We start from the raw sequence: 12,269 nt of genomic DNA, 5'->3' as shown, positions 1-12,269 counted from the left end.
GGAGTAAGGTCCTTAAAATATATTATTTATACCTAAATCTCAAAAAAAAAAATCTCAAAGGATTTTAAACTTGGAAGTATAATATATTGACTTATTAAAAATGACCAACTGCTTTGATGTCTCTTTTCCTGCCAAGCAAAAGTGACTGAAACGGCCCTCCAGAATATTTTACGTTTTGTTAGTTGGTCACTTTCTCCTGTACGACTACGATATGTAATATGTTTAAATAAATAAATTATATTAAATAAAATACATGTAAATATGTGAATCGAGAGTAAAATGTGTCCGAAATAGTCGATCAGATAAAAATATATAGGGGTTGCCGGGATAATAAAACCACCCTATGAGCCTACAGCACGCGTCAGAGCGTCCCTCCCTATTGACTGGGAAGCTTTTCCTAGGTGGAAAGGAATAAATATTCCAGAAAGGTCAGGGAAACGGGAAACCAGGTTAACAGTCGGTAATAATAATAGTAATTGTGTCTCTATCAGCAAACCAGTAACCCAGTTCTTTCAGGAAATGCAAATAATTTTCAGGAAGGGGAAATGGGCATAATAACAAAGCGATCGCTAGGAATTTTATATTCACAAATAAGGATAACTGTCTGCCTCCGTAGTGTAGTGGTTAATGTATTTGGTTACCGTACTGGAAGTTTCTGGAGGAGAGGAAAAATAAAAACAGGTTTTTCACTTGTGATTTGACTTACTTACTTAAGTTTTAAAAAAAATGGACGCCGTAAAAATAAAATTGGACGCTTTACAAATCATGCTTCTTACCTGATTTTTTTATGTGTCTATTTACTATACCTCTTTGTTGCTTTGTATTTTACATTAAGCCCTGTGTTTGTTTTGTTTAATTTCGTTATCTTTTTCTTAAACTTTATTATTTGAGTTTCAGTCTTGTTAATCTTAAACCCATGTCCCAAAAAAAAATGGGAATTACTCATCGGGAATATTATCTTTGTGACTTATGAAGTGTTTTTATTTTTAAATAAAAAAATGACGTTTTACAAAACAAATTTGGCGTCATATTGTATTTTATAAAAAAGTAAGAATTTATCAAAATATATTCAAAATATTATCGAAATCTCAATTCTTAAATTATCTCGGCTGAAAATTTGAGTACACATTGCGCGCACAGACTATGACAGCGCGCCGCGTAGACTTGCCAACTTGACGACTAACGCACTTCCTAGTCTTAAGAATAAAAAATGTGGGCAGGTATTCACACTAATGCGTCATTGTGACGGTGTATGTAGCAGCAATATGAACAATTTATAAAATACAATGGAGCGTCTAATTTGGTTTGTAAAACGCACATTTTTAAGTGATTAACCTATAAAAATAAATAAAAATACAATCGCATAGAGCTTAGTTTAGAATCCATATTAAAATTTCAGTTTGTTTCTAAATGAACACCCTTACATTCGTGTAAACGAATAAAACCCCACACCATTAAACCCTTCTTTTATAGCCTTTAAGCAATTTGAGAAAACAACAAACGAACTTCGGACCTCGTGCATAGCAATACAACATGACAACCACTGCACTACAAACGTAAATATACATACAATAATCACCATATTAAAAGAGCATTAAAAATGTTTAATAACTCCTTAAAATCTAATTTAAAATAAACGCAGGTTTTTAAGGGGGTTAACCCTTTTCACGCCTTATAAATTTAGAAAAAAATATTTTTTTTATATTCGCTCTACTCGTGTATTAATTAAATCATATTAAAATCTGGACAGTGATAATTTATCAATAATTTTAATAATGTTAGTAATAATTTTTATGACAGTATTTTTATAACAGAATTTGATATATAAATATATATATATTTATATATATATATATATATATATATATATATATATATATATATATATATATATATATATATATATATATATATATATATATATATATATATATATATATATATATATATATATATATATATATATATATATATATATATATATATATATATATATATATATATATATATATATATATATATACATATATATATATATATATATATATATATATATAAATATATATATATATATATATATATATATATATATATATATATATATATATATATATATATATATATATATATATATATATATATATATATATGTATATATGTATTTATATTCAGACTCTTTTCATTCTACATATATTCAGGCATCTCATCATACATTTTCAAACCCTTAAACATGATACAATTTTTGGACTCTGTTTTTTTTTCAAAAGTGACAGTCCAATTTTATCCTTATTTCTAGTAATATGTTCATGAAAATGTTTGCTGAAATCTATTTAATCCTTAAAATATTTGGGTAAATTATCGTTTGAAATTTTATATATGAAGATAAATATATTATGTATTATAACTATATAAGTCTCTTTTTCGAAGGTAACCGATTGAGTCCTTCTCTCATTTTTTTCTATATTCTTATATCTATTTTTCTTAAGTACTATTCTCAAAGCTTTATTTTATAATATAAACTATTCGATCTACATTAATTTAAATATATCAAGTTAAGATACAAGTTATATTGACATCTCATCTGTAGGGAATAAAATCCAGTGTCTGATATAATAAACAATTTTGATATTATAATGATTAAAGAAAACACTTGTTTTTTACCACTTGAGTTTTATTAAAGACTACATGTTTCAGAAGTTAAACTCTGTCTCAGGTCTGTATAATAACTAAAATAAAAAATAAAAAATTGTTCCAAAAATAAGGAGGGGGAAAGTTAGGGGGAGGGGGTTAGTCAAGGGGCGGAGTTTGAAAACAAAGGAAAAATGGAAAGCAAAGGTGAAGAATTTTGAAACAATATATTATTTAATAAATTATTATTAGAATTTAGGTTTTTTTGGATTTCTAAATTTCCAAGAATATTCATAATTTGGTCTTTATATGGAACAATTATTACTCTCTCCTTATTTATAGAACAATTTTATATTTTAGTTATTATACAGACCTGAATGATGGAAGTTTAACTTCTGAAACATGTAGTCTTTAATAAAACTCAAGTGGTAAAAAACAAGTGATTTCTTTAATCATTGTAACATGTCTTACCACAAAGTTAATGCCGAAACAAAAAATAAAATATTGATATTGTTGATTTAATTTTCTAACCCTTAGATGCCAGTCCAGGTTTAACGTCAAGGCGGACATTTTTCATTTTACCTAGACAAAATAAATCACAGAGCTCGTTTTTAATTAAATTAACACACGACCTTAAGGGGTTGACTAATTGGCCTGGAGGGGATGGAATAAGAGTGGTTGGACGAGGGTAAACCTTATCTGGCTCCTTAAGTATTCCCGAGGAACCGCATCCCCTCCATTTTCATATTTTATTTCCACCCGAGTTTGCCAAAAAGGCTGTGAAATAGCCCCCTAAATGAAATTAATTAAACTGCGGATAAAAGAAAACAAAAAAGGTATTGTAATTATGTTAATGGTTACATGGGGTGAAGTGGAAAGAAGGGAACAAATTTCTGGTATGAACTTAAGTTTTATTTATTGTTTCGGCATTAACTTTGTGGTAAGACATTTTTTTTTTATTTTTTTTTTTTTTTATTTATTTATTTTTATAAATCACAATTTTTAACATATATTAAAAATAAAAATAAAAAGTTATTTTGCAGAGACCCACCAAGCCACCTTGTGTGTCTTGTCGGTGGAGTTCTTTTTGCATACATTTTTTTATTGTTTTTTAACCATTTTAACCTAATATATACACACAAAAAAGGAGAAAAATTAACAATATAATCTTTTTTACAATGTTCATAAAATTAACTCTTGATCATTTACCCATTCCTTTATTTTGCCTTTGTTCCATCTTTTATTTTGACCTCTAACATCCGTCGGCAACAAATTAAAAATGTTCGGAACGATATATTGCAGTGTTCGACTTCCATATTTATTGTTGATTCTTGGGACTATCAGACCTTCGTTTTGTGTAAATCGTGTATCATGGTTGTGTACTAGAAGATTTCGATATTTTTGTCTAGTTTGTTGCTCAACGATGATACTCATCCACAATATTCCACGTACCGGCAGTAATTTTAAATGTTTATATAACAAGCAAGTTTATATAACAAGCAAACACAAAACATGTTACAATTTTGGCCAGTTTGGCCAAAAATTTGGCCAAACTGCGAGAAATTTAAAGATTAGAATTAAAGAACATCAGAGTGGTCTTGTTAGTAATTATTTTTCGGAATTTGCAAATCACATAATAGATACTAATCTCTCATTTCACTCTCATAAATTAAAATTATTACACCTTGTTCCATATAAAGGCCAAATTATGAATTATCTTGAAAATTTAGAAATCCAAAAAAACCTAAATTCTAATTATAATTTATTAAATAATATATTGTTTCAAAATTCTTCACTTTTGCTTTCCAGTTTTCAAACTCCGCCCCTTGACTAACCCCTTCCCCTTACTTTCCCTTATTTATAGAACAATTTTATATTTTATATTTTAGTTATTATACAGACCCGAATGATGGAAGTTTAACTTCTGAAACATGTAGTCTATAATAAAACTCAAGTGGGAAAAAACAAGTGTTTTCTTTAATCAGCATGAACATAAGTAAACAGTAATTTTACATAATTTCATACTTATTTTTTTTAGATGAGAATTGCGCCTTGCTTACATAATAATGTACAAGGTCATTTAGTGTATTTTTGTTTCTTCTAGCTGATTAAACATGTTTTATTTGAATCTGTGTTGGAACTTATTTACTGCTACACACATTTAAAACTTATTTTAAGCATACGGAATTGTATATAACTAACTAGCCATCGCGCTACTGCTCCGCAGGGGTAGGAAGAGAGAGTAGAACGCCACACCAATTTGTCTTTGCGAACAATCTTTGCGAACGACTCTATCACATGCATGCATCTTCTCATGCATATTTCTAACCCTTATCCGCACCCAATGGTGCATAGGGTACTGCATCATATAAACGCAGTGTTGTCTTGATCGTTAACACACGAAGGAAAGGTGATCAGCCCTCCGCTTCGGGTACCAGTCCAGGGTATTATTGAATAAAAATGAGTGAAAAATTACTTATATTAATGTGACCCACCCAGGGAATTAAACCTGGGGCCTCCAGGACGGTAGCTTAACACGCTAACCATTACACCACGGAGGCGGACAAATTATTTAATACTTTTTTTAAACATACGTAACTATATATATCTAACTAATTAACCAACTAATGCTTCTTATAATATTATTAATATTAATTGAAATACTAGATAATGCTAATTTAGTTTTAAATTAAAATAAAGAAATATAAAATTAAGAAAGGTGTATTGAGATGGTTTGGACATGTAGAACGAATGAGCTAGGATAAAACGGTAAAGAAATTTAAGAGGCGAATGTAATTGGAAAAAAGAGCAGAGGAAATCCGAGAAAAACTTCTCATGATCAGGTATGCCAAATACTTGAAAGCAGCCAGGTTAGGAGTCGAAACAATCGGCGGGTATGTATGAGGAGATGCACGAACGTGGAAGAGGCGAAGAATGTTTGCAAAGACAGAGTGGTGTGGCGTTCTATTCTCTCTGCCTACCCCTGCGGGGAAGCGGCGCGATGGTTAGTTAGTTAGTTAATTTAACAGTAGTTACAATAATTTATTTTTCCCTTCATTAATGTCATTTCTCGTCAGAACTTCGGGACGCGGATCTGACTTGGGAGGGTGCAAGGGAGCTGGCAGCCGGCAGAAAAGGAGACAGTTTATAGACTCCATATGCTCCACCTAGGTAGCGGATATGGTTTAATTAAATAAAAAAAAATAAAAATATTATTTTAACCCTTATCCGAACCTAATGGTGCATAGGGCACTGCATCAAATTGACGCAGTGTTATCTTGATCATTACTTACATGAATGCAAGATGATCACTCTTGCGCTTCAGGAACCAGTCCAGGGTAATTTTAAATAAATATACAGTATTAATTCACTAATATTTATTTTCACCCCCCCCTGGGAATCGAACCCGGGACCTCCAGCACGGTAGCTGAACACGCTGACCATTACACCACGGAGGCTGACAAAAGTGGAATTAATTAAAAGCAGCCTAAAAAGGTTAGAGATCTCCGTGTGCCAAGTTTTCCTCGGTCTTCCGATGTAACGTGAAAATAGATTGGAGTGAGAATGGGCACACCCCTTATTAAAGAGCGGTTATTATCTACACCGATAGTAATTAGTGTCTGATTAAAGATCAATTATGATAGCGTTAGATCATTATGAAGTAATAGCGTGTGTGGGGTCCATTTGTTCGTATTTTATCAGCCCTATCCGGGGATCAATACACACCATTATACCTACAGGAAGATACAAATGTGACTTACACATTTAAAGAAAATACATAAAAATAATGCTTTAACATCTCGACATAGATGCAGAAGAATATGGAAGTCTGAGTATTTACGTGGCAATGAATGAAATTAAGACATATTCTCAATTTTATTAATATTTAACCCTTTCCACTCTGACCATTTTTTCTCATAACTGATCAGCTACCCTGATCATAAAAATGTGACGTTTTTCTGACATTAAAATAAATATTTTGTTTCTCCAATTTCGGGACACTCTGTCTGGCAATTCGTATGACAATGTTTATACTACTATACTATACTATATATATAACTGTATTTATCTGAAATATTTTTTGGTAGAATATACTTAGGTGATAGAGAAACTAGTGATTAAAGTTATACCTGCGCCGGGCCAGACATTGTGGCCCACGGAGCTGCCTACTTGAATCATATGGGCCAGAATGTCTGGCCTACAGAGTGGTAAGAGTTAAAGCATTTACTTTGTGGTATGTCATTTTTACTTATTTTTTTTTTTACAAAAATGTTAATAATATTAGTATATATTCTCGGTGAGTAGTTACATATATACTAATATTATTAACATTTTTGTAAAAAAGATAAGTAGAAATTAAGTCAATTTGTATTTGAAAGAGAGATGTGACAGAATGCAAGATTACTGTACATAATGAATTCTTGGAAAAATGCTTGAATTTTCATATTTGGGAAGCATGTTCTCAAGTGAAGAGATTGAGAGAAGGGTTAATGCAGGGAATAATAAATGGTGTTTTGAAAAGAGTCATTGCAATTAAAAATTTGTTCATGGAACCCAAACTGGCGGTTCACAACGGAGTGTTGGTGCCGATACTAATGTATCCAAGCGAAACATGGAACTAGCAAAGGAAGGGTGAAAGTGTTCCACTTAAATGCGTTCCCTCAGACGAATGTGTGGAAAAATCGTTGCATGACATTAGAAAGGAATGTAATAATTGAATTTCACCATTCTGCTCATGATTGACAACCACACTACTCAAATATTCGGAACTCCTAGAAATATTAATCAGTCACATGCACATGAGTTCACAGCAGCATTCTATGTTCGATTGAAGTAAGCTTTTATTGAGACCCTTTTATTTGTATAGAAGATCAGAACCCCAGATTATTTTTACATAGTAGGAAACGCCTGAAAACATGATTTTCAATTTTTATGTAGCTTATAATTTGACTAGTTATTTTTATATACATCATTTTTAGTGTGTCCAAATGTTTGTTCACAAATCTGAGTTTTCTCCACGTAGGAGTTATTTTTACATGTTGACATCTCAACATATGTTATATGAAAAAGAATATGGAAGTCTGGTGTAAAGTGATCACTTAACCTGCTCACGACAGGTTATAAGCCCTGTAAATACCCAGACTTCCGTATTCTTCTTCATCTATATTTAGATGTCAAAAAGACGAAATAAAGTGTTTATAATAACTCTTTACTTTGAAATAGGTTTATGTGATGCACACAAAAATTTCAAGGTATGCGAGATGTCTGGGAAAAACGCGCCTGAAACGTGTAAACAAAGTAAAAAAATTGGATGTAATTTTTTAATGCTTTCTTTCTGATCTCCCTGTAGTATCATGAATCGCAGGGTGGAGAGAAAATTGTTTGTTTGCGCCAAGCTCCAAGGAAAGAACACACGGAGAGTAAATAGAGGCGGAGCACCTATTAGGCCTCCGGTGACTATATTATCTTGTGACAGGAGTTTTGAACCTTTTTACCCATAAACTGCTTGAAATATAATAAATTCTCCTGACAATACTCTATATCAGTGGTTTCCAACCATGGGTCAGTGGAAATAATGATGAATAAACGGTTGAAAACCAGCACCCTTTTTTCCACACAATAAATAATATCCACACACATTTTTTTTACAATTAGTTATTTAACAAAAAAATCACATACAATGAAATGCCTTATGCACCATAACTCTCACTCCTAACAAGGAGTGAGAATTCTATAATAATAATAATGTAATCCTTGAATAAAGCTAACGGAAAGACTTAATGAATTACTCGTAAGTACGTGGCCGCCTGCACAATTTCTGTGCAGTATTTTCATCCAATCGCGGAAGCCGGAAGTCTTTTGTTTCAACCGGAAGCATCCACCCACCCGTTCCCATCACTCCGCCCCTCTTTATCACCCTTTAATACCTTTAGAAATATTTAAAGAAGGTTTTTGATGCCAACGCCTTTCCCTGCTTATTTTAACACAACATTTTTCGCAAGTAAAATAAATTGCTTTTTAATTTTATTTATTTTTAAAAAATATTTTATCCACAATAGCTGGAGGCGCGTTGCACGAGAGGTGGTATCGTACATGATAAAAACAGTGAAAGACATTGATACTTTAAACCACGATAGGATACAAAATGCCGAACCCTCTTCTAGTGGAACGGAAGGCCTGTTAACAACAGTCAACAGTCCGGCTTCTACTGAGGAGTTTTAGGTGGTTTCCTCCCAGCAATGAGTATTTTTTTAAAGCCGGAAATTTCATTTATTATATTATTTACTTTGTTTATAATGTACAAGATTGATCCATCCACAATGTTGGTAAAGTGTATCCATTCACAATGACGAGGAGCTCAACAAGCTGCCCTCCAGCGTGACGACCATCGCTCAGGAAGGCGTCCTGCCCAACACCTTGCCCATTCTCCAGCCCATGGGATCAAGAGGAAGGCGTTTTAATTTGTCGGCTCATCTTTTCCCCCCTCCAGACTCGACGGCCCGAGACCGAGTGACGACGTTTTAATCCATTTATTTTTTGTTTTATCATTATCATCATCATCCTATTGTTATTATTATTATCCATGTCTTTATAAGCGCCCTTGAGGTAGTATTTTACGAAAATGGGGCTATACGAATTTTCCAAATAATTATTATTATAATTATCATCTAGTGGATTTTGGTTACTTCAAGCTAAAAACACTTGAATTTATTCTGTGTTGGGGAGGAAGGAAAATGTATTGTGGTCCAGTCAGGAACTTATCCACATTTGTTTGATGAAGACCTATGCAGCATCGAATCCGTGTTAGCTTATAAAGAACTCTCACGAGAGGTGGTATCATAGGTACATGATGAAAAAAATTAAGACATTGGTACTATAAACCAAGCTAGGACACAAAATACCGAAACCTCTTCTACTGGAACGAAAGGCCTGTTGACGACAGTCAACAGTCCGGCTTCTCCTGAGGTTACGTGGTTTCCTCCTAGCAGTGAGAAATGCAGCACTGATCATCTTACCATTGTGCAATTAACGATCAAGATAACACCGGGTCGATACATATACAGTGCCCTTTGCAGTGAGACAAATATATGAGCTATGTGACAAATCTTTATTGATATATGTAAGATATTGAATCCATTGTATCGATTGTATTGTTTTGAGGGATCAACCTTATTCATTTATTAGTACTAAAACTAATAAACATTCACTATCATTTTTAAGACATGTAATATAATCTTATGTAATATGCCATAAATTTTTATTCATAATAGGCAAGTAGAATTTTCTAAGGCAACCATTTAATAAATATTAAAATCAAACACTGATTTCAAGAGCCTATCAAATTGAATTATAAAAAAATTAAATTTATGACAACGGTTTCGTCATTTTTAAGACATATGAACTAAATATGCTATAAATTCTTGTACATAATAGGTAAGGAGAATTTTTAAAAGCAACTAATAAATATTTTTTTTAAAGATAAAAATAAACAATGAGAATTTTCTAAGGCAAGTAATATGTATTTTTTAAAGTGCCCTATGCAAGAAAGAAGTGAATTACTGAATAACTCACCAATTCCACCGGTGACGAAAACGTGAATTCCGCTCTTGGCAGCTAGGATCATGGTTGCCGCTACAGTGGTGCCCCCCGGACAGCGGAGCGCCAGGGCTCGTGGCAGGTCGCGACGGGACACCTTCATGCAGCCCCTGGCCTCCGCCAAGCGGGCGAGAGAAGCCCCGGACAGTCCGATACAGACGCGTCCCTCGAGGAGAGCAATGGTCGCCGGAACTGCGCCCTGAAATACAAGGATGGTTTATGTAAATACAGCTTTCAACTCGCTCAAGAGAGCTTGTACTTTAATGGTCACCGTAACGGCACTCTGCAATAAAAGGATAGTTCCTGTAATTAAAGCTTTCAACTCGGCCAAGAGAGCTTGTAGTTTAATGGTCACAGTAATGGCACTCAGCTATATAAGGATACTTGGTGAAATTAAAGCTTTAACTCGGCCAAGAGAGCTTGTAGTTTAATGGTCACCGTAATGGCACTCAGCTATATAAGGATACTTTGTGAAATAAAAGCTTTAACTCGGTCAAAAAAGCTTGTAGTTTAGTGGTCACCGTAATGGCACTCAGCCATATAAGGATACTTTGTGAAATAAAAGCTTTAACTCGGCCAGAAAAGCTTGTAGTTTGGTGGTCACTATAACGGACCTCCACCATACAAAGATAGTGTTTTTAATTGAAGCTTTCAACTCCTCCTAAAATTTTTAGGAGTTCCTGATTGGCCCACACAAAGTTATCCTTCCTGTTCCCAATACAGATTACAATAAATAATTTTTTTATCTAGATGCAAAAAAAAGATCTATAAACTTGTAAATAATAATCAAGGTAAATAAAAAATGATACTTTTTAATTTAAAACAACTTTGTTTTAACCACTTTTTATTGGTACACTTTTTCCAACTGGTTTCAATAAGAGCCTTGTCATCCTCAGGGTTTATGTACTAATTCTGAAAAGTTGAAATACTCATAGTTAGGTTATAGTTAATGACCCTTCCCTTACGATACCAAAAACTTCCATGCACTCCATACACCATATAAAAACTATAACCTAACTTTGAGTATTTCAATGTTTTAGAATTAGTACATAAACCATGAGGATGACAAGGTTCTTGTCGAAACCGGTTGGAAAAAGTGAACCAATAAAAAGTGTTAAAACAAAGTTGTTTTATTTAAAAAGTTTGTAAAATGTGCCACAAAGTATATGCGAAAAACATTCAGGTAATAAATGATACTCCCATCTAAAAAAAAAGGAAAGGAAAATGAAGAGTAAGTCAAATTAATCATTTAAAAAAATATCTCACCTGATCTCTTACAATGTCTTCTACAGCTTTAGCCGTCTCCAAATTCTTGGGAAATGGCATACCATGAGTGATGATCGTAGACTCTAGAGCAACTATAGCCTTCCTTTCAGCAAAACCCTGTTTGACCTCTTCCGACAGTACAAACAAACCATTGCCAGCGGTGGTAGAAAGATTACTGTATCGTCTCAAACCATGAACAGAGTTGTTTAAATTATTAATTCTGCAAGAATCCTGGAGAGGTACAAAATGGTAATGTCCAGATTTTACTGATGAAGAGGATGGTTTGATGAGAGTGCCAGAAGAAATACTCGTCAGCGATCTTGATCGATAAGTCCACGATTTATTTAGTTTATCATAATTTTTGGATAATGATTTCCTCAAATGTGACAGCATTTTTGTAATCTGTAAAAAATACGTTTGATTAAAACACCTGCCGGGTAAATAAGGATTATTTGTACCAAGTTTTAAATTGTATATATTTTTAATCAGAAAGTGAAAAAAGATAAGAAAACCAATTTATGCGGCGAATGTGGTTGGCAATAGAAGAAGAGGAAGACCGAGGAAAACTTGGCATGATCAAGTTTCCCGAATACTTGAAAGTGGTAGTCTGGATATTCTTCATAGACTGATTTAAGTGATCACTTAATACACCTGTAACATTCACCATTCTACCCACGATTGATAATAAATATCATATATTGTATATAGATATCACAGTCATATATTTATTTAATATTATCCTGGACTAGTCCCTGAAGCGCAGGGTGATCACTTTGCCT

General features: G+C 33.0%; 1 protein-coding gene across 2 annotated transcripts in view; it reads right to left on the bottom strand.

Moving 5' to 3' along the window:
• Positions 1-11,893, bottom strand: part of LOC148301890 (uncharacterized) — a 45,329-nt gene extending 33,436 nt beyond the window's left edge. For both annotated transcript variants that reach the window (XM_088272547.1, XM_088272548.1), the window contains exons 1-2: positions 11,491-11,893; positions 10,201-10,423 (exon numbers count right to left, since the gene is read on the bottom strand). In XM_088272547.1, the coding sequence (XP_088128673.1) occupies positions 10,201-10,423; positions 11,491-11,883 (616 nt within the window). In that variant the 5' untranslated portion in view covers positions 11,884-11,893. The remainder of the gene's footprint in view (positions 1-10,200; positions 10,424-11,490) is intronic.
• Positions 11,894-12,269: the final 376 nt, after the last annotated feature.

This window comes from Brachycentrus maculatus, unplaced genomic scaffold, assembly GCF_059751285.1.
Source record: "Brachycentrus maculatus isolate JH-2025_06_01 unplaced genomic scaffold, ASM5975128v1 h1tg000507l, whole genome shotgun sequence".
NCBI lineage: Eukaryota > Metazoa > Arthropoda > Insecta > Trichoptera > Brachycentridae > Brachycentrus > Brachycentrus maculatus.
The sequence above is the reverse complement of the archived record's forward strand: the minus strand, read 5'-3'. Positions and strand labels throughout refer to the sequence as shown.